Source organism: Chiroxiphia lanceolata, chromosome 18, assembly GCF_009829145.1.
Source record: "Chiroxiphia lanceolata isolate bChiLan1 chromosome 18, bChiLan1.pri, whole genome shotgun sequence".
NCBI lineage: Eukaryota > Metazoa > Chordata > Aves > Passeriformes > Pipridae > Chiroxiphia > Chiroxiphia lanceolata.
Genome location: NC_045654.1, coordinates 4827484 through 4854170, shown reverse-complemented (window position 1 = coordinate 4854170; position 26687 = coordinate 4827484). Strand labels below are relative to the sequence as shown.

General features: G+C 46.4%; 2 protein-coding genes across 4 annotated transcripts; both read right to left on the bottom strand.

The window, feature by feature from the left end:
- Window positions 1-7216, bottom strand: YWHAH (tyrosine 3-monooxygenase/tryptophan 5-monooxygenase activation protein eta). Its single transcript, XM_032705779.1, has 2 exons — window positions 6885-7216; window positions 1-1425 (listed from the first exon to the last, which is right to left on the bottom strand). Exons 1-2 carry the CDS (start codon window positions 6969-6971, stop codon window positions 769-771), a joined length of 744 nt encoding a protein of 247 aa, XP_032561670.1. The 5' UTR covers window positions 6972-7216; the 3' UTR covers window positions 1-768.
- ANHX (anomalous homeobox) lies at window positions 1432-26687 on the bottom strand. 3 transcript variants are annotated; one of them, XR_004360154.1, is made up of 12 exons: window positions 25830-26687; window positions 25034-25301; window positions 24288-24412; window positions 23946-24069; window positions 22899-23061; window positions 22300-22432; window positions 21744-22045; window positions 20923-21070; window positions 17455-17542; window positions 15424-15538; window positions 9308-9374; window positions 1432-1910 (listed from the first exon to the last, which is right to left on the bottom strand). XR_004360154.1 is itself a non-coding variant. In XM_032705770.1 (10 exons), the coding sequence occupies exons 1-10, from the start codon at window positions 25889-25891 to the stop codon at window positions 15446-15448; spliced, it is 1506 nt and encodes a 501-aa protein (XP_032561661.1). In that variant the 5' UTR covers window positions 25892-26687; the 3' UTR covers window positions 14574-15445. The 3 variants fall into 3 exon arrangements, 2 of the variants coding, with proteins under 2 accessions (XP_032561661.1, XP_032561662.1); XM_032705770.1 differs by lacking the exons at window positions 1432-1910; window positions 9308-9374 and having other exon boundaries at window positions 14574-15538; XM_032705771.1 differs by lacking the exons at window positions 1432-1910; window positions 9308-9374; window positions 20923-21070 and having other exon boundaries at window positions 14574-15538.

The following is a 26687-nucleotide window of genomic DNA, read 5'->3' as shown; positions in this document are numbered from 1 at the left end:
TAGAGATAACATCCCTGAAGCAGCATTTTATTTTATTCACTTAATTCCAAAACATTTAATTTAGAAGTCTGGCATCTCAGTCATCCATCTTAACATGGGCAAATATTGACATACAGTTGTCAGAATACACAGACAACTAAACAGCCAAAGAGTTTACAAAAAATAAATTCATGATTCTTCAAAACAACTGCAAAAGGTTACAAGTATCAAAACTCTTAGGTAGATGCACTGCATTAAAAGAAACTGTGCACATAAGTTAGAGGCAAAAAAACCAAATTGCTACTGAAACCTCACATTTCAAACAGTTTATTGTAAACTGATGAACAGAGCTGTCATTTCACATCAGCTTAACTGTTTTCATTGACTGAAAAAAATTTGGGGTGGCTAATTTACTTTGCATGCACAAAATGTACTGCTTAACAGAACTGTCAGCTCATTTCAAATGGAAAGAATTTAACTGGAATCTAGTTATCCTCAATTACCTTCCATTTCTCTTTCCCATATTTTCCAATCAACAGGCAAACTAAAAATGCCTCTTTCTGCACTGCTCAAGTGCAACTAAGATAAATAGGGCCAATAAACCAATCAATCCATCAATGCCCATGAAGACTCATCTGAAACTGCTTCTTGATAAAGTGGACAGCAGATCTGAACAGCTGTACAATACAGATATGCTTAGCACTAGATATTTAGTGTGACTGTGGCAAGGAAATATTGGTGATGATGGGGATGGCCAAGTGGATGAAAGAGGGATCAGAGGAAAGCTTTTTAATTATTGCCCTCTCCTGCTTCTTCATCTTGCTGGTCACTCGTCCAGAGAGTGAGGTTATCTCGAAGTAACTGCATGATGAGAGTGGAGTCCTTGTAGGAATCCTCATTTAGTGTGTCCAGCTCCGCTATGGCATCATCAAAGGCTTGTTTGGCTAAAAGGCAGGCCTGCTCGGGGGCATTCTGGATTTCGTAGTAGAACACAGAGAAGTTGAGTGCCAGCCCAAGCCTAATTGGGTGAGTGGGCTGCATGTGCTCTTTGCTGATTTCAAAAGCCTCTTTGTAGGCAGCTTCTGAGGCTTCCACGACACTGTTCTTCTTCTCTCCAGCAGCAACTTCTGCCAAATAGCGGTAGTAATCCCCTTTCATTTTCAGGTAAAACACCTTGCTCTCATACTGGAAGTCATTGCAGTTCTTGATCAAGTATTTATCTAGGAGAGCCAAAACATCATTGCAGACTGTCTCGAGCTCCTTTTCTATCTTCTCCCTATAGGCTTTAACCTTCTCCAGCTTCTTCTCATTCCCATCTGCCATGGTCTTCTGCTCTATGCTGCTGATGACGCGCCAGGAAGATCGTCTGGCCCCGACTACGTTCTTGTAGGCTACAGACAGCAGGTTTCTATCCTCATTTGAGAGGGGCTCATTCAGCTCAGTTACCTGTAAACACAGACAAAGAGCAAATTTAAAGGGTTTGCCTTAAGAGAAAAGCGTGCAAACTTCCTTAAATACTTTCATCACGAAGTGTAAGATTCAAAATTTCTTCTAGATCCCAGAATTCCTTCAAGATGGGAGTAATTTTGAAATATCGAAAGTTTAAACCCACTTCTGCAGTCCAGAGTGAAACCCCCACAGTTCTGATGTAATAGAAGGGGCATTTAGAAGCAAAGAACATTCACTGAATAAAAGTGAGTCAGGCTTGTGTAACAGAGAAGCACTAACAGAGGAGGGCTCGGGTTTTTTAGGAAGTCTGCTATAATTACACAGACTACACATATAGTGATGAATTGAACTGTACCTACAACACCAGCTATATGAATCTGGAACACAGCACCCACACTGGCAACTGGTGCAATTCTTGCATTTCTTTCCCCTGCTGCTCTTTCATTCGACAGCAGAGATGGAAGCGCTGCAGTCGATAAGCTCTGCACGGTACAAAGGAATTAGTGTTTCATAGTATCTTTGCTTAGTGAGTAATTATCAATGTAATACAAAAATTATCCTGATTTCTGCTAACTGGTGGCTCCAGACAAATTCCAGGGATAGGACGTGAAAGAAACTGCATAGAAATAGGACAGGAAATCAGGAAAGAAGCCACGATCAACTCTGAACTGCTACTACAAAAAGCTGGGATAAAAGGATAATACTTCTCATACTGTCTATTTAGGCCTATTTCACTTGTTGTGTTAATTTAGGGAATAAAAATCTATCATGCAGTCACTTGAAACTGTTCTACTTTCTCAAATTTATAAACATGAAATTAAGCTCAAAGGAATTAGGATGAAAAACTCCCCTACTTTAAGCATATTGCATTAAAAGCAGTCACTAGAATTCTAAGGGTATGTACTTTGGTGTGAAAGTAAACTTGTCCTTGCTCAGACACTGCTAAAATAATTCTTTTAAAATGTGCATATTTACACTGTTTGACAGGCACCAGAGTGTTCTCAACCAAATACTTACATACTACAAATAATCAAGTCACAAATATTTATACTATTCTGAGACTGCTGGTGTAGCCAGTGAACCATCCAAAAATGTGAATATTTCCAGATCTAAAAAAATACTTTATGAATTGTAACTGTTAGAGTAAGAGAGAGTTTTAGCTTTATCTCCAAAATGCCTTTTCTCCACAGCTCAGGACCCTGAACTCCCCCAAGACATCGCTCTGCTCATCCTAATGCAATTACAGACAATCTACAGGGGCTGAACTGCACAGGAATCAACTCTAACGACATCTTAATAACCTTCCTCCTGGCTCCCAATCAATATTCCCCCAACAGTCTCTCCCTCAGCAATCTCTGCTATGACTCACCTGTATCATCTACTCTAGTAGAGATATTAACAGTTCCTTTGCAGCTCAGTGACAAAACCATGGGAGCATAATAAAGGAATCCTGACTACAGCCCTGGAATTCCTACCCCCACATGCTAAGGAGTGTCAGTGCTGTGTGAGCTCAGAAATGACTTTGTGTGTGATCCCACACAGGTCACACACCAAACTGAGCTACTTCCACATGGAAAACAGACCCAAGGGAACGTTCCAGGAGTGATCCCCGATGCACTGTGGGACTGCCCAGCAGAGCCTGACCCGGGGCAGTTACTGTGATTGCACTTGTTTTTCAGCCAGAGCATGTCAGTCACAGCCTGAGCCAGTTCTGAGCAAGCTGCTGCAAAAATGACTGTACCTGAGCCAGCAGAAAGTCAGGCTTAATTATTAAAACTCTCCTGATACAATGTTACACAGTCCATAATTTTGGAACAAATAAAAACCAGACTAATGAATTTAAACCAGACCAGTTTCTTGCATCATGTGACTTCAGTGTCTTGCACGAAGAAGCAGCTCTACAGCTACATTTACTGTATAGAACCACAGGGAGGAAGCATCTCCCAGCAGGGGAGGACACTGCTAACATTTAAAGGCATCTCAGTCCCCTCTCCTACACACACACTTCATAACCCCAAACCAGACACTCAGTGATTTGTACCAAAAATACAGAACATCCCAAACTTTTAAGTCCATTTATACACACAGCTGAAGCCTACACAATAAACTAGAACCTCAAGCTATTTTGTTTAAAAGCCTTTAGATCAGCCCAAGACTTAAAATTTATTTCATGCTGTGTATTATTTCACACACAACTAATTTTAAAACTCTGCATCTCACAGAATTCAGATTCACTTTACAATTTTGAAGAGTGACTTCTTACCCACTATGTAGCTATATTAGAAAAGCAACATAAATTAACAGAGGTCATAAGCACTACATATTAGGATTAATACTGTCTGGAATATTAAGGGTTTATACAGGTAAAATGTTTCATTATTGCTGGAATTATCTAAACCCAGAGGTTTAAATTCAGTTCTATATTCTCAGGATGCTGGAGCATTTCTTGCATCAACTGAGAACCTTTCACACACACACCAAAAGCATCTTTCTCCAGCGTGTTGAGAAGCAATTCTGTACCTACCAGGTAATGTTTATTTGAAATAGATGGAATCCTGGAGCAGCATTTAATGCAATGGGAATGCCACACCCCTTGGAAGAATGCCATTTAGTAGAGGCACATTTACATATGACTGTATTTTCTATTAAAATAGTTTGGGCTTGGAAAAAGTAAATTAAATTAATTTATTTGTAACGGCAAACTGTTTCATTTTACTCTCCTGTCTACAGCCAAAATACTAAGATTCTTCCAAAAAAAATAAGCTTAACAGCAACAAAAATTTGTATGAACCAGTAAATTCCTTTTTTAAGCTACCACTTCCACTTGGTCTGGCCTTTTTTTTAAATAAGGAATTGATGAGACTGAAAAAGAAATGCTTCTTCAGCTTTATACTGACAGATGAAATGGCAGCCTTGTCACAATATTTTTCTTCAGAGGCAGTCTCAAAAATCAGGCAAATGCATTTTCACTAAAATAGTCTTTGTTACTTACTGTTTCTATCAGGCTGTTGGCTATACTGTGTATTGTAAAAGTGTGGTAACACATATGTAAAACTGAAATTAATTGTTCAGATTTCAATGTACACTGAAAGCAAACTTTCATACAGCACCTTTAAGAAGTATAAGATATGTTACATTCAGAGATTTACATAAACATATAATAGAAGCTTTTCAAATCAAGATATCCTGCACCGAGAATAGATATCCGAGTTGGAATACCCATTTCCTTCCTGCTGGAGGAAGTCTAACCTCTCTGGACTGCAAGATTACTTGAATATTATTCTATAGGGATAAAAAGCTCCTTTAATTATGTCTCACTTACAACCACTGAAAGAGAAGTGTGAGCTGTGTGAGGACAGAGAGCCCCCAGGGCACTTCACAGGAGCTTATGCTCAGATCTACAAAATAACTCCAAGCACTGAAGAGTTCTGGAAATCACCACGTTGGAGTGAACACCTGTGAAAGCCCAGTAACCAACAGATGCTGCATTACAGACATGCAACAGTGCATGAACAGCTTAAAGTAAGGGAAGTGTTGCCTTTTAAATTCAGATTTTTTGTATTTCAAAAGTATCTATAATGCGTTTCAAGGCTCAGCTCCCAAGTACAGAAGCTCAGCAGCACACAGCTTGTTTGAGAGCAGCAGTGGCATTACAGAGAATACTGTGACTCCAGCTGAATGAAAATTTGCACAGTAATTGGGACAGTTTAAAGACAACTGGCCATGAACACTAGTTGTAAGTCCTTTACTGACATACTTCCTGAGGCACAGAAACTGTATTCTGATGGTTTCACATATGCCCAGAGTGCCAGACATGAACTGTAGTTCAGCAGTATTTGGGGAAATAAAAAGCTCTCTACTAACTACAGCTACAAATAGTCTTCTAGAGCAGCAGATTTTAGTGGTTCCTCTGCTTCATTTTTCAGACTTACCAAGAGAAAGATATGAGATAAACAGAGCTGTTACTATTACATTACATGTATTGTGAATTCTAGCAACACAATTAAAATACAACTTACTTTAACACCTAGTGCCTCTGGTATTGAGATACTCAGAAGTATCACTGCTTTAGAACTGGATTGCTTGCAGTATTTATTACAAAATAATAGCAAAAGTGAACAAGAGCAGCAAAATAAGTGTCGTTTTACTGCCCTCATTTAATGGAAGTGACACACACATTCTTACAATAAAACTGTGGGCTCCATTTGAAGCTGCTTCTTCAAAATAAAATCATCTCGAGCCTTTGAACAGCAGCACTCTCAAGGGAAACAGTTCCTCTAGGGGCCTTTGGTGTTCACAGAGGACAGGTCAGCAAGAACAACCCAACTGTAATCTGATACAGCAAAGACACTGCTAAGCATTCACTGGCATTAACATTACCCGTAAAATTCAGATCGTGTGAATACTTTGCTTTCAAAAAAGGGACTAGACATAGTAAGTTTGATCATTCTGCAATTTTATTATACATCAGTACAGGCAGGTCAGTACAAATAATTTTCATTGCTTGGTCCTGAAAGAGGCAGAGTTGCAAATATAACTTATTGTTTAAACATATGCCAGTAATCAACAGGGTACGGAATGCACTGAGAAATTGTTACCCTACAAAGAAGAGGCAAAAAGGAAACGTTAAAGCTTGGGAGAGGCTCTTGGAGCATGGGAGAGCTTTCACACCCAGATGCAGGTACTATCTTTGAGTCAGAGCACTGATGTTTGTGGGTGAGGCCTCTATTTGTGTTTTTTATTACGAGGTAAAAGAAATATCTAGAAAAGGAAGGGGCTCCTCTTCGTGTGCCGTGTCCCCAGACAGCTCCCGCGGCAGCGCCCATCCCACCCGGCCAGCACCCCCCAAACGCTGGGTGTGCCCAGAGGGGGAGACGCACCCCAAGGTCAAACCCACCACCCCAGCAGGAGGAAGGGGGTGGGCGAGGACGGGCCCCCTCTGGAGCAGGTCAGAGAAGGAATGCACGGCGTTCCCGCCGCTCGCAGGGGCGGGCGCCATTCAAACGGCTGCACTGCGAGCCCGATTGGCGCGGTGGGGAAGGAGAGGAGGGCATGGGGACAGCCACACCCCCGGGGCAGGGACGGCCGGGGAGCGGGAGGGCTGCGAGACCGCCCGTACGAGGGAATGGAGGGAACGAGGGGGGAAGGAAACATTTTAAAAGGGTGATCTAGGTCCGGTTTGGACCGGCTACTGTTTGTCTCGTCTCTGCCAAAGGCAGGTAGTACCGGGCGCCGCCCCACACGGCGGCGAGGTGTCCCGGCGGGACGGTCTGGCTCCTGCTCCCGCCCTCCTTTCTTCACTACGACGGGTGGGACCTGGCGGCTCGCATCCTCCCCGGACCCGACCCCGCCTCGGTCCAGCCCGCACTTCCTTTCCCTCCCTCCCCCGCCACTACCCCCCTACACACTCCTCCCCGAGTACGCCGCACGGCCGCCACGCTACCGGCCCCACTCACCGACTTCATGGCCGAGGCCATGTCATCGTATCTCTCCGCCTGTTCGGCCAGGCGGGCTCGCTGCAGCAGCTGCTCTCGGTCCCCCATGGCCGCTTCCGTGGTGGCTGCCGGGCTGGGCTCTGCGCGCCCCTCAAAGAGAGCGGAAGGGGGTCGGGCTGTGCGGAAGCGCTCGGGTGGCGGGCGCAGGGACCGCAGCGGAGCGGCTCTCCGGGCTGTGCTGTGCCGGGCTGTGCCGCCCTGGCCGCCGCTCGCTCCCTCCCTCGCCGCCGGCCGCGCTCCCGGACCTCGCTCGGCGTGTGCTGGTCGGCGCCTCGCGCTGCTGCCGCCGCCCGCGCCTGCGCGCCGGGAAGGCAACGAGGGGGCGGAGCCGCGGCTGCTGCAGGGGAGGGGAGGGGGCGCCGCTCCCCCGCGCTCTATTTCTAGGTGACGTCACTTGCTATAAATAGCCATCGCGGGGCGCCGGCCGCGGGACGCGCGTGCGCGCTGCGAGTGCTGCATTTTCCTGCTGCAAAGGTGGAGGTGGGCGGGGGGCGCGGGCACTGCGGGACCGGACCGGGCGGGACAGTCCAGACACAGGGGCTCGGACACACACACACCCCTCTCTGCACCGCCTCCGGCACGGGCACTGCCGCCCCGGCCCGCGGGGCCGCTGGTGTGACCGCGCTCCGCGCTCACGTGTGCGCCCCTGCCCAGCGCCATGGCCGCTTTGTGCGACCGCGGCCGGCCCGCGCCAGCCTTGGCCTGCAGCAGTGACACGGCTGTGCCTCGTCCAGGGGAAATATGTGTATCTCGCCTCCGAGCTGCCTTGAAACAGCCCTAGTTGTGGGGGTGGCCATGATGACCACGGAGCAATTCTGCTACCTTGCCTAAGAGATGCAGCTAAATTCAATTTTACTACGTATTATGTGTAATAGTCGAGCTCCTCTTACATAAATTGATACACTATCAGCCTTACATAAAAATCATCTCAAAGTAGGCACCTCACACAAACGACACAGCTGCTGGTGGTGCCCAGAAACACCGGCAGCCACGTTACTCCTCTCTTACAATAAATCGTGGATTAACTTTCCCTATTCAACCCAGGGCCAGCGTTTAAGCCTCCCTGCACGGCCGCGCGTACGGGGAGCTGCGGTACCGCGGAGTGAGGGATCTGCTCACCCGCGCACCGTTCCGCACCAGAGCCGCTGCCCAGAGCACCTGTAGCAGTTTGAGCTCGCATCTGTCCTCACCCCCAAAGACAAGGAAAGCAGGTCCATTAGCACACCCCGGGGGCAGGGACAAGGCTGCTCTCGCTCATCCCTCTGCTCTCCCCTACCCTCAGTGCTCTTGCACTGTTGCAAATGAGTAAATCCAGTCCCTTGTGTCAGCCAAAAGTTTCGGACTTAACTCTAATGCTGCTGGCTTTTGTGCATTAAGCCCTAATGCCATTTAAAATAAATGCGACAGTTCTGAAAGGGACTAGATGAATATTGCTGATTTTTTTAAAGGACATAAATAAATATTATGACAAATAAGAATAAACAGTAATTATACTTAATGAAGCACAAAAGATAAAAATTACATCCAGCAAGTTATAAACTGATTGCCAGAACATTCTGGAAACAGCCCTTTGCAGCAGTGTGAAGCACACAGCACTGTGTGTGCATCCCAGCAAGCCAAAGGGTGCTTTTTCATAACAGGATTCTAATTTCACTGTTCCTTAGAGAAACAATGTTCTAACAGAGCAGATCCTAAGTATCACTCTAATTCATTGTCATCATTATTGCACAACCTGTATGGATTTTACCTAAGAATAAACTTTTAGCTGTGAGATGTAAGGACATGATCTTGAAAAGGTATGATTCAATGTAAAACACAGATTTTAATGTATCTGACACTGAGGCAAGAACAGTGAGAGATGGGCCAATCCTCCATCCTCCAGCTAGGAACCTTTGCAGCTGTAATAACTTCTCAGTAGAGATTAGTCAGTCTGCAAAGCATTCCAGCAGCTCTGAAAATGTGTAGGGTTTACCAGGAGCTTTCTAGTCTTGAACAGCAGCTTCAGACTCCCGAGGGAAATGGATTACAAAGTATTTTTAAAACCAGTTATTCACCCACTGAACCAATCTGCATTAATCTGCCAAATATATGTGGATATATCTACACATGCACAAAATATTATCATTAAATGCTTTTGGTTTCCTTAATTGAGATTTCTGTATAACAACTATTTCTCAGCCTAACGCATCTCAAAACAACTTCACCTTGAATCCAGGAGGTGATGTGCAACCTCATTGCTCTAAAACCAGATACATGTCTAAATTCAACAGTTGCAAGGAAAAGTGCTAAAATAACACAACCTTGTATGCAGCATTTCCACAGTGTGACTGTAACCTAAAGAAAGTGAAGAGAGTGCATTGCACATACAAGGTTTGGGAGAGTACCTATGTTCTCCTGCGGGTACAGTGCCTACTGCTCTGGATCTTCATCCATAATAATGGCTCCACAAATCTACAAGAGTACAATAAACAGAAATTAGAGCTCATGCAATGAGTTTTATAATCTGCTACAATATTTATAAGATGAGTTACAATGTCTTAAAAACAAAAATGGAAAGGAAATGGAAAAATCAGCAAGCCTCTTTAGTAGAGTGCTGCATGGGGTACAAGCAGTGCCTGACTGTGGTTCCCCTGCCCGGCTCAGATGCCAGGCATTACAGATGACATTACAGAGCTCCGTGATTCCCATCAAAGCTCAGGAATACTGCTCTCATGAGGCAGGACTGAGAGTTGTCAGCAGTGACCACACCCAGCAAGAATTTGTAGATGGAGAAACTTATGGCACTGAAAATTGCACTGTGACCTAAGGCAGTGGCTCTGCTCCACAGGCATATCTGATTATTGGACAGCACCCATGTTCCACAAATAGCTCCCTCTGAAATGCCATTCCAGTTCACTGCTCACTCACACAGGGGCACTGGGGACACCACAGCAGTCTCAGAGGGTGTCTCCCCGGTGCTGATGTTTAGCTGTGGGGACACTGGTGAAGAGGGACAAGGAAACTACCCTGTGCCATTCCCAGCCCTTCCCCAGGGCAGAAAGCCTCCCCTTTGGTTGTCCTGGTAGCACTGAGGGAGCACACACATGTTGTGGCACTCTTCCTGAGACTCATGGAACTATAGCAGGGGTGCTACAAAGTCCCTGCCACCAACATCCTCCTGATCCCTGGAGCAGATGATCTTCCCTCTCTTTTCTGCAGCAAGGAAATGTTTTATTTAGGGAACTGTTAAATGATGAAAGTCCTGGGGACAAGATACTGAAAAACAGAGAGAGAACAGAAGAAACCACCCACTGATGAGGGAGGTGAACCAGCTTCCACATCACAGCAAACCAAGTAGAGACAACCAGGGTAGAGAAAGAGGGACAAAGAGTTTGCGAACATCTGATCTTGGAAATACTTGTGACTGGCACTTACACAGGGCATGATGCTCAGATAGTGCTGTAAGGACAGATTCTTCCCCAGGCTTAAGACTATCTGTAATTTTTATTGTTAAAATCCTGGCAGCACATTCCCCCAGCACAGTGAGATAAGTGTGCATCAGGAGGATAGGTGTTGTCACCAATGACAAGATCAGAGCACGAGATAGCAGTGGGTGTAGCTGAAGTGTGATGATTCTTTCCCAAACCACAAGGGACTGTAATTTCAGTGACATATTTCTAGCCAAACCATACACCACAGTTTAATGAGCAACAGAACCCTCTAGGGCTGTCACAGTGTGTGTGAAAATAGTCTATTTGTCATATTTCAATTTCATATTAATTTTGAATCACTCTCCCAGAACCTCCGTCATAACTCAAAGGTAAATCCTAGAATGAAGACAGAAAGCTGACACTGCCAGAGTGCTGCTCAGCAGCACAGTTCATGCCATGAATTGTGGGGAAGTGCCCTGGGTATCCATTCACTAAATGGGGAAGACCTAAAACAGAAGGTCAAGGACTTGTACAAAACCTGCAAAGCTCTTGCCCCCTCATGGGAAAGGGCAGGTCTGTACACATAACTATTTGGGATCACTGCAGTATTTTTCATATCATTCAGCATTCACACACAGTAGCCTTTTGCATGTCCAAAATCCTGTGCAGATATGAGTTGATAAATCCCCAGAACTCTCTGGCGAAATGGGCTATTTTCAAGCGCCTGCTCATTTCAGAGTCCACTGAGGAAGCAGCACTATGTCTGAATAAAAGATTATGGCAGTTTTTCCTTGCCAGAATGATTCAGGGATATGCACAGGAGGTTGTCAAGCATGCTCAGTTGGGGGGGTTCTTTAAGTGGTGAGGACAAGGTAGCTAATTGAAAGCAGCTTTAACCCCTCATGAGCTGCTTCAGACCACAGTTTGCTAGTCCTGCCCAGAGAGAAGAATGTGGTTTTACTCTTTATGTAATGAAGGGAAAGTAACCAGAATTCACAAACTCCAACAGGAAAACATGAACAAGCCTGCTTATCAGCAGCTGCCACCAGAGCACCATTTTGAAAAGAGGCTCTACAGGTAAGAGAAAAAAACCCCAACCTCTGTTAAGCAAATACTGAATGTAAAAAAACCAAATTGTACACCAAAAAAAAAAAAATCAATCCCACTAAATCCCAGGGCTTTTCCAAAAGTCGTGAGCATTTGCAGGCCACAGATAAGATCAGAATTTAGATGTTCATCATTTTAGGAACCACTCCGAAGATGCCTCATGCTGGGCATACACAATTAAGGACTCAGCATCAACAGCCACATTTAAAAAATAAACCCAGATCTGTCTTAACAAATGAATTTTTACTGCTCTTCAACCTTTACCAAAGTGGATTAGTTTGACACAGAACTGGATTAAATCCCACTGAAAATGATTGATCTGAAACAATGACCTTTCACTGCAGAACGTAACATGAAAGACTTTGGGGATAAGACTGGTGAAGTGCAGAGATAAAACAAAATGCCTTTGCCAACATTTTCAAAAGTGGCCTCTTATTCTGGGTGCCCTACTTGAGTCACTATGTAAGTGCTGGTTTCCTCTGAAAATGAGGCCCCAAGCAAGGTGAGCCAGGCATCCAGAACAGGAGTCTGCCTGGAAACACTGGTCTTGAAGCTTTAGCTCCCAGCATTTGTCCTGAGTGGGCCGTGGATACACCCACTCAGTGACTGTGATAGCAGAACTGCCAGTGGGACTACAGGCAGGGAAAGCTGCTGCTCATGTCATGCTGGGATTAGTTCAGGGAAGTTTTTCATGGCAGCTGCCATGCAGGTCCTCCACACGGCCACTTGCACACCCCACTTCCAGCACAGAACCACTGACAGGCAACAGCTCAGTCTCTGGCCTTGCCAGGCTTAGGGCTGTCTGCTGAACTGCCAAGAGGAAAGCTGCCTCTGGCAGCAATGTGGAAAACATGGATACCTGACTATTGGGAAAGTGTCCCCCTCGCCTCAGGGACAGCCAAGTAACAGAAAGTCCTCCTAGATTTCCATCCCCTTTCTGTGACCCATCAACACATATAGGCACTGTTCTTTGGGCCCTTATATGCATTTTAGGACAAAAATGCCTTCTTTTTTTTTGTATCTAGGGCAAGCTCCTTCCTGTGCTAGGCCATGCCATGTGGAGGAGGAGGAATGACAACAGCAGGTACAGCACATTCAGCTCAGGGCAGGTCAGCCACGTGCTCAGAGTGCTTCCAAGTACAGCTCCAAGGAAGAACAGCATAAACACAGAGCTTGTTCCAAATGGTAGGACAGGGAAAGCAGAACATGACAGGGACGCAAATCACACCTAGAAAACCAGAACGAGGTAAGGCACAAACTGAACAATTCAAATGCTACCCCAGTGTGAACAGAACAGAAAGAACTCCACTGGGCTCTCCTTCAAAGACTAACTCCACCCAGCAGCACAGGCAGAGGAGGACAACAGCAGCACTGGCATTCAGCAGAGATTCACTTGATCTCTTCCTCCACTGCATGGCCAGGCAGCCCCTCTCTTCTGGCTCAGGGATGGGGAAGCACAGCCCACCTCTGAACTCTGCTCACCTGTAACTCAGCATGGTCAAATCCTGTGAGATCACCTGCTTGCAAATTCCCATCCAAATGCAATTAGCTCCCCAAAAGTGTTTTGTGCAGGTTCAACATCCAGGTGACATGAGACAATAGTGGGCCAGAACACACTGTACTTTAAACACTTGACTTTACATCTCTTAAAGAGAAATACTTTTAATTTACTCAATTTCATATATCAAGCTTTGAATTGTCTAACAAATTTACAGAAAAGTAATAAGTTATTTCACCTGGGAAATGACCTAGAAAATTCAGTTGTCCTCCAGAGGACAACTGTGCCAAATTTGGAAATGAAATTCATTATGTGTGAGAGAAAAGGCTTTAATTTGGCTTTAGCTGAAAATCCTTTTTCAGATTTAAGTTTGGAAGAGACTTGTTGTTGTAGCACTCCTGAGAAATTCTGCTGAACTGAGTGTCTTCTTTTTAACTAAAAAGTCAAAACAATGGTGTTCTTGAACTATTAAAAAAACTTACAAGGACTTAGGACACTGGTATTGTTAAGGTGGTAGAACAAAGGTCATTTATATCCAAACCCAAAGTACCTGCATTGCCTAGCATGGCTTATTAGAAAGTAATCTATTTAGAATGATAGGTACCTAAAATTTCTATACACATAGTGTTAATCTTATTCTTTTCCCTGACAGGGAACAGCACTAAATATTTGAAAGGAACTGAAAATACATCTCACTGTAAGAAAGGCATCATTCCTCTTCACTCCAATACATCTTCAACAGTAGGGAAGTGTTATCACCCACATGTATCACATACCACTGACTAAGTAAATCATAGTAATCCTAGTGACGTCATACCAGCAGGGGTGAAAAATAAAGTACCTTATTTGGGATCTCGGACAACAGTCTATCAAGAATCCAGTGTGAATTTTGCTATGGGGCCGCTGCCTCTGCGTGCAGCCGCCTCCCTGACCGTGTCCTGCCTCCTTTCCACCTCAGGTCGCAGGAACGACAGTGCCAACGCCTGGAGAACAGTTTTTCACGCGGCGTGGCCGTGACGGCGGCACCTGTGCCCGCGGTACCCGCGGTGCCCGCGATGCCGGTGCCCGAGGGCCGCCCGCCCCTCAGGGCTCCCCGCGCCCCCTCAGCCCCGGCCCCCCCGCCCCGCGCGCGCCCCGCTCGCGCCCCGCTGTTGCTATGGCTCGGCGGGAGGCGGCGGCCAATCAGGGCGCGGCAGGATATATCTGTCGCTGTTGCTACGGTCCCGCGGGCCAATGGCGAGGCGGCAGGGGCAGCCCACGGGCCAATGGAGAGGCGGCAGCGGGCGGCGGGAACGGCCCCGAGCGGAGGAGGGCGGGCGGTGGCGGCGCGGGGCTGTGAGGGCGGGGCGGGCCCGTCCCTCACCGGGGGCTGGGAGAGTCGTACAAACCTGGCGCTGCTGTTGAGGGCAGTAAACAATAACATGTGCGTGACCCTTCCAAGCACCACTGCTCCGAGCCCAGAACCCTCGACAGTAAGAAATGGGCATTCCGAGTGAGAGCCATCAAAATAAAGGAGGCATCAGGTTCTCAACACACACAAGTGTTCCCAGGGCAGCTGGTGCTGGGGTTTAATACATAATTGTCACGTGACATTTATCACTTCATACCCCTACCTTGAAAAAGGAACCCTGGAGAAACAGTAATTGACAACCTTTATTTGCTAACTTTGTAACTAAAGGTAAGGGAAGCATCTCCTCCATGTATCTCCAGGCTGGAGGTTTGGCAAAGATGACCCCTTCTCCAACACAGATTTAAACCCCCACAGTAACACTGCAAAAAATACCCAAAAGGGAAAATAGGGAAAATACCCAGAAGACCACTCCCCATGACTTGCAGGATTAGCTTTAAACCTGCACCAAGGGCTTGCCTTGCTACTTCTTGGTATTAAACACCAAAACCATGGTATGACCTCCCCCAGTCCTGCCAGAGCTTTAGCAATGAAAATTCTGCCATGCTCCAGTTTGTGTCATCTGTGGCACTACGGAATATGGAACCTTCCAGAAGTTACACCCTGCAGCACAACAGGAAAGCAGGGATAAGAAACAGCAGTATTTTGCCAGCACTTAGCTGAGACCCTGAGAAAAAGTTATTCAATATCCACTGTAAGGCAATATAACTAAATTTTACTCCTTTAAAGTAGAGGAGCTTAATTTACCTTCATGATGCAGTGAAGGACTCTGATCTCACCAGTACTATGGATAATCCATGTAACTGCCACAGAATAAGTGCCTTGGTAATTTCAGCATTTACACTACAGCTTCAGACTGCTCCAGTTAAAACCTACAGTCCACAATGTTTCTTCTATCCTTTGCAAAATTCTTAATAAAACTGTAAGTAAACCAAACTTTGTAACCGTTTGAAAACGCCTCCATCCTTCTCCCTCACTCTTATTCATCCCCTTGTCAAACTCCTGATTCATTTATAAAAAAACACAAGAGGAAAAAATAGGCATCGATGGGGTGTTTCCTGGGGAAGCGCAGCCCACCCGGAGCGTCTCTGCAGGCAGGTCACATCTGTCCCCTGGCAGAGAATTCAAAGAGCAGGCACGCTGCCCAGAACGTGTCGCTGCTTAACGGGTCACCAGCTGGATCCTCCAGGACCTGAAAGACACAGGAAGGAATCAAAACCTCACTATAGGATTTTTGACACAGTTGCTTATGGTGGGAGAGCTCCTCTGGGCAGGCAGACAGCAGCACAAGGTGTGTGATGGGAGGGAATGTCAGCGCTGAGGGCTCTGTGCACGGAGGGACAAAGGCCTTGTTCCCCTCTAAGGTAGAATGATCCATCTGTGCAGGACATGGTGTAACAGTGACAAGTACAATCAGTGCACAATCCAACTCTCAGTAATTCAGAGCAAAGTAATTCCCTTCCCTTTGCCCCAAGGCATTGGCTCCTGTAAAAGCCAGTAACTGACAGAAGGTAAGACCAGGATGAAATAATAGAGGGAGTGATCACCTGAACAAGGGTGCTCTGCTCAGGAAGGGAAAGAAATGTCTCCCAAATGAATTAAATTTTTGGTTTTTTAGCTTTTGTTTTACTCTCATTTTGGTTCTGATGGTATGCATGACATACAAAAAGCAAATTGAGTCGTGTGGACAAAAGGAAGTGTCCATCTGCACACCCCTGTGGTTCAGCCATAGGAACCAAATATCTGCACATCCCTGCCACAAGCCCAGAGCCATTTGATTCAGCAAGAAGCAAAGTGCCTGGGAAGTCTGTAGAATGCTGTAAAATCATTTACCCATTCCAGCTCTGCCTTTTCCTAGAGCACTCATTAAAATATGCAAAAATTGCTCTTCTGAATTCCTGAACTGAGCAATTATTACAAAGATTTGAAGATGTCCCCTTTGACATCTGCAGGCATCACTTGGTCTCTTGCTCCCCAGCCCACGTTGCACTGAGTGTCATGTTTCTACACCACTGCAAAATCAGTGCAGGAATGCAGAACAGCAAGATGAAAACTACCTACAGAGACTGCATGCTCTGGAAATCTTAGAAAAGGCTCATTCATTATTAATGCCCAAAGCTTTCCTTCTCATCTGGCTTACATTATGGCTGGTAAAAAGGCCACTTTCCAAGATACAGATCTTTATATTGATGCTTTCAGAGGCTCAAAAGAGGTTCTGTTACTGCCCTCAGAGCTGCAGCCACTTCCCATAATGAGGCCAGCAGATATGGGCTCCTGCTTTTCATAATCTCTTTTAAAAAGGTTTTCTCCAGCAGTTTACATTGCAAGGGAAATAGCAATGGATGCTGATTGTTAGACCAACACACGTGGAGCCAAAAAACAGCTAAATGTACACCTTAGAGAGGGCTTTCTTGGGTCCTATTTTTAGGAAACATTTAATTCAGAGATGTGCCCCCATCCCTCTGAAAGCACCAGATTTCCAACTTCTACTCTCTACGGCCTTAAAACCACCCTCAGAAGGCATGCAGACTGCATCCACAGCATGGAAGTAACTTCTTTTATCCTGCCCTATAGTCACACTGCCCTGTATACTGCTATCAGCCATCTCAGACCAGTGCAAAATCCCCCTTCCTCAACAATAACACAGGCCTGGAAATGAAAATTACATGAAACATTTCAAGAGGCCTGAGAGAGCAGAATCAGATTGTGCAGAACCCCTCAGAGGGGAGGACCCTCAAGCAGCCATCATTCATTCCACAGTGCCAGGTGAGCCCTCCGTGACTCCAAATTTAAATGGCACTTTGGATCTGCACAGGTTCCTTTGGCCACCACTTCAGTGACACATTTAATAAAGTTAGAGTCTGATAAACAATTCAAGTGGGAAAAAGAAAAATGACAAAACCACCACTCCTCATCCAGTATCTGCTGCTGGATGTTACCCAGGGATTGCCCAGCTTGCTCTGAACTGGATACCTACAGGTATGCTTAGATCAAACATGTTTCATATTAAATATGATAGGAGATTTCACATCTCCTGTGATAGAGCTGCAGGGGATAGTGTGTACAGGGCTGAGCTCCTTTCTCTGAGCATTAGGTGTGTTCTCTTACCTGGCTTTGTCCCAGGGCTTGGCTTTCTTCCATGCAGGGTGCAGAAACAGGTGGGCACTGAGGCTTGTCAAATACAGTCTGACAGGAACTGCAAAAAAACCCATATACAAGTGCATTTGTATTTATGCTCTACTTGCTACTTACTGTAATACTTTTCAGCAGGACAAGAGGGGCTTGTTGGCAAGACTATTAATTTAATAGAGTTCTGCTTAGTTGTCTCCACATCTGCCCCATTTCTCCAAATTGTTATGGCCTGAGAATACAGACTCTGTAGTGGGATGACAGGCCTGACCAGGAGCAGTATCAGGGAATGACATCTCAATTTGCAACTTTCCTTCTGCCCCCAAAATGCTCTCCATAATCAAGGAGGTATCTACTAAAAAGTCTCTCTCCTGGAACATATTTTAAAAACAGAGATCTTAAGAGTCAAAACAGATAAACATGTGGCTTTAGACACAGCCACAACATTGGCTATGATACTACTATAGCTTTTCAAGGCCACCAGTGGAGTCTGAGGACTGGATCCCCATCCCCACTCCCCTGGGGTGTCTGCCTCAAGAGATCAGTCTGCGGGCACTGGGTCAAGTAGCAGACACTGGGTACTCGAAAATTTGATGTTCTTTCCCATCATCACCAACTCTAAGATATTCCTGCCCAACACTGCCCATACCACCACCTGGAATAGCCCAGGGCATGAGTGTCCATACAGGCCCAGACAAGAGGTGCCCACTGGTAGAGCACAGGAAAAAAGTAGAACCAACAGTGCAGGTGTCAAACTGCCCTCCCTCAGAATGCCCCCCAGGCTGCAGCCATCAGGGAACTCCTCTGCTGGAGCTGCTTTCAGGCAGTCACATTTCCTAATGACAAATGGATCCAACTCCCTCTCCCACTCCCCACCAGGAATGTCTCATCCCTTTTCACAGCCCACTTACACCGACACACACAGCACCCTTAGCAACCAGTCCTGCCGTTCAGTTACACAGCTGCCACAAAGTGGCCCCTGTTTGTGGGCTCGGGATGTGCTGCCTGCCAGTGTCAGGGTGCTGGGTTATCCAGGGGGAGAGCCTAACAGCAGGAGGATTCCTGGCACTCCGAGCTGGGATCCCAAAAACCCAGGCAGAAGCTGGGAGCTGCCACGGCCATCCCAGCACTGCCATTTTCTAGATCAATATGCTGGCTCAGAAATGCAGAAAGCCTTGCCCCACAGAGCTCAGGGTGCTTTTCTGTTTGAAATGGGAGCACGAGGGTTGCACTCTGCATGAACCATTAGCTGGGCTACATTCCACCTGGCCTGACTTGCAGAGTGAACAAGATGTACCACCACTCCCTGTAAAGGTGAGCATCTGCTTGGTGCCCCACAGGGACTGCCAGTCCACTAGCTGGATCAAAGTCTCCTCTCAGGCAGCAGAAGCAGATGGAGACAGTCAGTTCCCAGCCTGGTTCCCTCTCACACTCCCACCTCACAGCCCTGTAGATCAGAAGAGGTTTGGATACAGCCCAAGTGCGTAGGACTGGCTGTAAAAAGCCCATGAAAGAAACCAACAGGAGTTGTTCTAATAAGCTTTCAGGCCAAGTCCTTTCCAGGTGAACACCTTTAAAAATGAGACAAGCAGATGAAGGGTCCTTTGGCTGACTTGTAGCTCTATCCCTGCACTCAAGAAGCAGGGAGTCACAGGTGCTGGCAAGGCATAACACTGAGTCCACTCCAGATAGGTGACCTTGGCTAAATAATTTCCTTCCCTGTGCACTACTCTCATGTGTAAAGCTGGGATAACTTCACTGCCCTGTCTTTCCAGGACAGCAACACTCATTTGACTCTTCCAGTTTGAGCTGTTGCTCAGAGCCCCCAGATGAGTGATGCTCATTGCAACGTGACTGCTCAGGAGGACTCTAGTGACACAAAACTCCTCTCCAATCAGGAACTCTGTGAGAGGGCTCTGGCTGATAACACAGGTGATCCTCACTCACTGAGCAGTGATCTTACCCAAGATCACCCACACAAGGTCTCCTGGCTCCCCAGAGAGCAAAATGAAATTGCTGAAGCTGCAGCCTGAGCACCACTCAGTTCTAAAAAAGATTGATGTTCCATAGCATTTATGGTATTTTAGGGAGTTCAAGCTTCTGGGCGGAGCTGGACCAGGGCACTGAATAGGGTTTACAAATAGAGTTCAAATAATATATCCTCACCAAAAGGTGCCAGTGAAGCAGCAAGTCCCACCCCTGACAGGAATAAGATAAAGGGTGTGTGGATTCCTGGCACAACTGACATATCAAACAAGGAGACATCCACCATAGATTTCTTCTACTGGCAGCACATACTTCAAAAATAAACATGAGCTCACTCCAGAGTCAGAACATGCAATTTTAAATCCAGCCAAAATATTGCCAGCAACCCTTGCTGATCTTTCATGATCTTTAGCCACTGTTTAAAACTGCAAATCCTAAAACACAGACTGAGTTTTACAATGCCCAGACCTGGGTTCTCCCCAGCAATTCAGAGCTGTCTGACATGACTGTGAACGAGGCACAAAGCCAACTGGGAAACAGGGGTAAAAGGCAGAAATGTTTTTAGCAGGGAACGGGGGCCAAAACCTCACTGATCTTTATCTCCAGTAAATCACTGCCTTCCCTTGTTGCTTGACAAGTCACAAAGCTTTCTGTGCCTCTGCTTCCTCCTCTATAAAGTGGGAATAAAGCTCCTTCTACCTGCTTTTTTGCCATATTGACAGTGTAGTGCTATAGCACAAATGCTGGACAGTGTCAACAGATGGGTTGTGAAATGGGGCTGCTGCTCCTGCTCAGTCTTGCAGATCAGTAAAGGGAAGGAAGCTCATAATATCTCTTTGGCAGTGTTTATTTTTATGTAACTTGATGCAAGTTGTATAACATATGGAAAATGGCACGAATTTTTGTTGTTTTGCATTCTCTGAATTTATCTTAAGTTCCAGAGAAAATCTGAATTCTGAAACTGTTGTTACAGGTGGAAAACAGAAAGATAGAACAGTGTCTTTCTGTTTTCCAATTTGGAAAGCTTACCCTATGGAATAATCTTGTCATGGGGTTGTGAAGCTACAAAAACTATTTTAGGATTAAGTACAGGCCCTACCAACCCAGCCCACAGAATCAGCTCTCACTGGATCAGTATAGGTTATGATTTTCTGCCAAAAACAAGCAAATAGCTCAGAAGCTGGACCTGCTTTAAAAAGAAGGGTTCATGTCTTTCCTGATTCAGCTGGTTCCAAATCCCCTTTGTGCCACACACAAACACACACATATACACTTACACATTTCCAGAGCACAGATATAAATACCTTCAAAATAGGATGGACACAAGGAGAATCAGGCCCTGGGAATGAGGTGCATCTATACTCTTTCTGCAACCCTCTTTAACAGTGTCTCAAGAGAGGGCTACACCCACAGCATTGTTATTCCTGCCTTTTAGCAGCCCTGTGCTTTCCCTCCCTTTACCTGTGGGGAATAGATTCCAGGGTCCCTAGCTGTCCTTCTCTAAGGATGAAGCTTTCAACCTCTAAATCTGACTGCTGAATGATTCTTCCTGGACTGCCTTCAATAGAGCCACCTTGAGGGACTCTGCTCAAGGGAACTCTGATACCTGCTGAAATAAATGCTTGTATTAAACACAAGTATACAGACAGATAACGTGACCCAGCTATTCCTTCTCTCCTTGCTCCCTGTTCACCAGAGGCTGGGGGAATGACACTCACAGCCCTTTCTGTTCTGTACACCTACAGCAAAGCAGGTGGACATTCCTTATGTATCCTATCAAGCCTATTCTGAAGAACAGGGGGAAGAAAAGAGATGGTGGGAATGCTGAACAAGACTGGACAGGAAGGAGACGAAGAGGAAGAGAGAAAGAATAGCAGGAAGGAGAAAGGAAAGGGAGAATGTGTGCCTGAAGAGCACCATGTCACAGTTAAGAAGTTCCCAGCCTCTTCTCAAGCAATCTCTTAAGGACAACTGGCATTAAAAATGGACACGGGGAGCAGACAACACCTGGAGGGACTCTTCCAGTGGAAACACTAAAAGGAATCCACTACTATCTTATGGAAGCAATTACAATTTAGGCAACAGAGTAGGTAAGAATGTCTGTTTCAATACCTTAAATCAACAGCTTTTTCTCATTGAACTACTATAGAGGCAGAACTCCAAAGCTCAAAATAAGCTCCGCTCCCATTTCTCGTGACATTGGAAAGCCACTAAAGTGAGCGAGAGGGTTTACAACAAAGGGAAACTCTGAAGGTCAACAATCTGGGTGCAGTTTTACTAACCTTCTATATCTGGGGTCCACACAGAGCCATAGACTCCTCTGGTGCTGCAAGGGCTCTGCCACATGGCCAGGTGTTCGTCCAGGATGGGAAGGGGCCTGTAAGAGCACAGGAGCAAGCTCCCCAGCTGGGGGCTGGCCCCAGCAAAGCTCACTGCTGCTCTGGGCTGCAGCACAGCAGGGCTGAAGCAGGGTCCTGGTTCCAGCACAGCCTCGGTGCAGAAAGGTACAGGTTGTTCAGTGTTGGGAGTGGAGAACAAAGCCATGCTTGTTCCTGCCTCATACACCTCAGTGCTCTGAATAAAGCTGTAATGATGGAGAAAATAAATCAGCCAGACACACTGCTTTGCCAAGAGGGGACCCCCAGCTAAACCTTTGAATCCTGCCCTCCACAGCTGGGAGATCAACTGCTCTGACTGGGCACAGACCATGTCCATCTGTGGTGTCAAGGCTCCTAAGTGATGTCCCCTGGGAACTGACATGAAACTCAGTTGCACAAATATGTTTAAAGGTTGCTTTGTCTCTAAACTGTCACTTATAAAGTGTTTTTCATACATCACCTGGATTCCAGCATCTCTAAATACATTCCTCTGGGAGGCTCAATCAGATCTGCAGCTGACTGCTCCCACCTTGGCTCCCAGGGCCCGAGGGTTATCTCCATTTGCTCAGAACCGGTGCCTGCATGAGATCCACCTGAAAGGTGCAGGCCAGGCAGGTGAGAGAACACCAGTGGTTACTCCAAAAGACAATGAAACAAGTCTAATTTGCCAAATACAGCAAGACCCCCTTGTTCCCTGTAACTGAAGTTTGGTTAAGATTCTGTGGAGGGGCATGGAAATAGGGGGGTTTCCTGGAGTACTGCCCTGATCCCAGAATCTGAGAGCTAAAACCTGCTGCCTCCCATGTATTTGCTTTCATTTGGTGCCCCTTCTGAGCCAGGCATCTCTTTTCACCTGTCCCTGCACAGGCCTTAGGAGTGTCTGCTCCTATAGACTCACAGCCTCTGCCCAAACAATGAGGCAGAGTCCTCCAGCACCCACTTGATCCATCAGCATATGGATGCTGTTCTCAAGAAGCAATTTCTTCCCTTCCCGAGGGAAATTCAAATTGATTTTCAGCTTTCTGGACCACATCCTAAGCCCATTAGGAAGACACAAACCTGCAGTCTGCTCCTCCTTTGCGTAGGAAGCCCAAGCCCTCTCAGGACAGGAGTTGTGGAGCTGTTCCATAGGAAGGACGCAGGATTTTCGACGTCGCCGATAATTCGCAAACCAGTTATAGACCTGAACTGGCTGCAGGTTCGTGTCCCGAGCCAATTCCTCCTGCAAACCCAGGTGCAGGGAGAAACAAAGGGGAAAAGAATAAACCACATCCACATAATCAGGCTTTTCCCCTCAGTTCCAAAAGCAGTCCAGCAAGAGTTTTCAAACCCAGAGACGTTTACTCACTACATCTCCAAGAAGTCTCTGTGGATCCAATTGAGGACCCTAACTCAGAGTTGTTGACCTCTGTCCTCAGAGTTGACAGAAAACACACATTCCACCCTGCACCCCCAGACAATTTGTTTGCTAAAGGAAACCACACACTGCTATTATACTGCTCACCAAATAGTGCCCTCACCAGAGCACATTCACCCCCCAGAATAACACCTTCACAGAGGCAGTCTCCAAAGTGAAGCTCTCACCTTCCAAGGCAGTGATCAACCAGGATTACTGAATTAATTCACACATCACTTCCATTACAAATCTGTCCCTGTCCAAAGAAGGTAGATCCATGCACACATCAACACAGCCTGTTGTGTTTTCAAATGCTGTGAATCTGATGTGATAAGTCAGCACAAAACACGTTCTGGTGAACAAAGTGCAATTTTCCACATGCTGTAACTCAGTCCAGTCAGACAGAACTATTTGTCACTGTAATAGAGCTCTTCTGAGTGACAGCTGTTTCACTGCCTGTGCTCAATCGCTACAAAATTAGAGCTGTTAAAAACCCAGAGAGGAATTCATTGCTCTCAACTTCTTGTCCACAGCAAGAGAAATTACTTAGCATGAACCTGACGATTTTTTTAAAGAAACTTTTAGGGAAAGATCAAATACAAGGAATCCCAGCCCCAGTGAGGCTTCTGAAAACACCAGTTCCAGATTTCTGATGACAGAGTCCTGCTTTCTGTGACAAAGAGACTTGACTGTAAGTAACATATCCCTACCCGCTGTTTCTTGTCTGGGTTTGCTGTCACCTCTGCAGCAAACCTGTGCAGGTGCTGGCGTACTTCTTCTGGATGGTTTCTAGTCTTCAAACCTTCAGGACAAAGGGAAATAGGTGGAGGATTCCTGTACACAGGAGAAAACAGGATTAAAAAAAATCCCAAAGAGAGTCATTGACATTCACGGGAATTTTCTCACATTGCCACAAGTGATCAAAACACCAAGAGAAAAAACAGCTCCAAGAAGCAGCATCTTGACATGCAAACCCAGTCTTTGCATCTGTAGCCCCTACCTCTGCTAACTACAGCAGAGAAAAAAGTGTTGGTCCCCCCACGATGCAGTACCTCTTCCTGCAACGGAACTTCTGCAGTGGTGTCAGAAAATCCCTGTGGTGTCTCTCCATAACCCTCTGATAGTGAACCTCGTGCCAAAGTTGCACCAGCTCTTCCTTCTCTTTTGCCTTGCAGTGCTAAAACAAAACAGCGTATAAACAAACCTTTCCCGGGAGTCAGTCAGACTTCCTATAAAAGAGAAAACCTGCAACAACAGAAATTTACTCAGAGACTCCAACTGGTTTGACAAAGCTGGTACATTACCTGAGCATATGGCTCCTGTACCTTCTCTAATGTACACAGGGAGTTGCCTGCTTAATTCCTTCTTTTCCCCTGGTGAAAAGGGCTAGATGACCAGATCAAGAGGCCAAAATCCCTCACTGTGAGTGGCACCATCCAGCCTTCCTCATATATTCCCACCCTGACAAGCACTCTAATCTTGGGCTTCCCAAGACGTTTATGTCCTGAGATTGTGAAAAACTCCAAGAACCACCACATTAAAGAACAAAAATCCTGCTACAGCCAACCCCATAATCACCTAATTACCTTCTTCCCCTTGGCTGATGAATACTGCCTGTAGCAAAGGCTTTATCCTGGGTTTCAGGTCAACCAATGCACACATATCACCTTCCACTGCCTTCTGCCAGCTGGAAACACTCCACGTGCTGCAGTTTGGGTCCCTCTGCACTAACAGCTTAACTACTGTTTTTCCAATACTGCTTTTTGTCTCCATGAAGAACCAAAGAACACATCCCTACCTCCAGCAGGCTGCAGGCTGTGTCATGCTGCCCATTACGGATGTGAACGAACACGCAAGCCCGGACAATGTGGATGTTAGTGAGAAAATACATCTTGTGTTTGCATCCCATCATGGCCCCAACCAGCTTCTCCAGACTAGGGGATGAGCTCTGGAGGTCCTGGCAAAGCTCTCCTGCTAGATCCAGCAGCTTGGAGGGTGGGGGATCCTTGTTTTTATTCCTGTTTAACATGGCCATGAACTGCTTCATCCTCATGTCCTGTTGGAAGCTTTCTCCATGAAATGCACAAAGTTGTGGTTAGATAAAAACTATTATCTCCTATTTTTAACTTCTATGGTATGTCTTTTTTTTTTTTTAAAGGAAAGAAATTCACTGTGCTATATTAAAAGCAGCCCGAGGACCTTAAAATGTTTTAAATAAAACTAAGCCTAAAGCAGCCCTGAAAAAGCTAAAGCCACACCAAGTTTGCAGTTGAAAAAACTGAGCTCAAAAAGACACATTAAACTTGCCCCGAAACTCGGAGACTGACTCTAAGCTTTACATCCACAGCTTAGAGGTTAAAACTACTCGAAGAGAGTAGTTCGGTGAAATTCAGGTGAAACTAATTAGTTTTTCTCCAAAACGGCGCTTTCTCAGGCCGGGGCAGTCGCAGTTACTGCAAAGTGTAAGCAATAGTCGGGGCTGGTTTCTACCCTTTTTCCTGGGAAAATGGGGCCGGCGCGGTACCCTTGGGGACACCCCACCCTTGGGCCAACTCCAGCCCCGCCGGACAAGAACGGGAAAAGCTGTTAAATACCTGCGAAGTGGAGGAGCAGGGACGCGCTGCAGCCCGGTCCCGGTCCTGGCCCTCACCCTCATCCTCCGGGATCAGGTGAGGAGCCGCGGCTCGGTCCCCGCCCAGGCGGGGCTCCGGGGCTGCCCCACACCCCGACCCCGCCCCGGGAGCCCTCAGACCAAGCACCCACCGCGTGCACGGCGCCGTTCATTGTACGGTGGGGAAGAGTACATGGCAGCGAGCTGCTTTCATAGTAGAGAGCAATTTTTAAGTCGTTAATGGGGCTCAGACACGCACCGATGATTTTGACACACTTAGGAACTGAATGAAGAGGCACGAGGCTCAAACCCACCTTTTGTGGGTGAGTGCCGTCTCAAAGCAGATGAGTCATCCAGGCGCCGTCTGGGGGATAGAAACTGCAGCAGCTGCGATTATTTTCCCTGAATCAGGTCTGAACACCATTGTGAAGGTGTCAACCCTCCCCTGACTCCAGTTTCTCGAGGACAGGTAACAAAAGGAACCATCTCGCAGCAGGAGCCAGCAGCCCCCACGCTCAGCACGGCTGGGTTGTGAACCCACCCTAAATCTGCACTTAAATAAGCAGCTCGTGCAGAGGCCCTGGGCCACGTGGGAGTTTTCTGTGCAAAGACAAAGGCTACATACTTGAGCACAGGCACCTTCTTTTTGCTGCGTGCAGACACATTCTAAACATCTGCTCATTATTGTCAGCAGTATTTTGCGTTCAGTGGCCCTTGATTTCTCCTCAGGCTTTGGTGCTGGCCTTGCAGGACAGTAACTGGCTTCTTGCTCCTGCTGTGTGACACTGTTCTAGATCCAGAGCTGGAGTCAAAGTCCTGGATGCTTAAAAGACAAAGCCCC

Coding starts and splice junctions, on each gene's coding strand:
- YWHAH (XM_032705779.1), bottom strand. CDS start 6,971: ATGGGGGACCGAGAGCAGCTGCTGCAGCGAGCCCGCCTGGCCGAACAG. Junction 1,426..6,884: donor TGGCCTCGGCCATGAAGTCG/GTGAGTGGGGCC, acceptor CTGTGTTTACAG/GTAACTGAGCTGAATGAGCC.
- ANHX (XM_032705770.1), bottom strand. CDS start 25,891: ATGAGGGTGAGGGCCAGGACCGGGACCGGGCTGCAGCGCGTCCCTGCT. Junction 24,070..24,287: donor AAGTTCCGTTGCAGGAAGAG/GTACTGCATCGT, acceptor TCCTGTGTACAG/GAATCCTCCACCTATTTCCC. Junction 17,543..20,922: donor CTGGAATCTATTCCCCACAG/GTAAAGGGAGGG, acceptor GTTTTTTTGCAG/TTCCTGTCAGACTGTATTTG.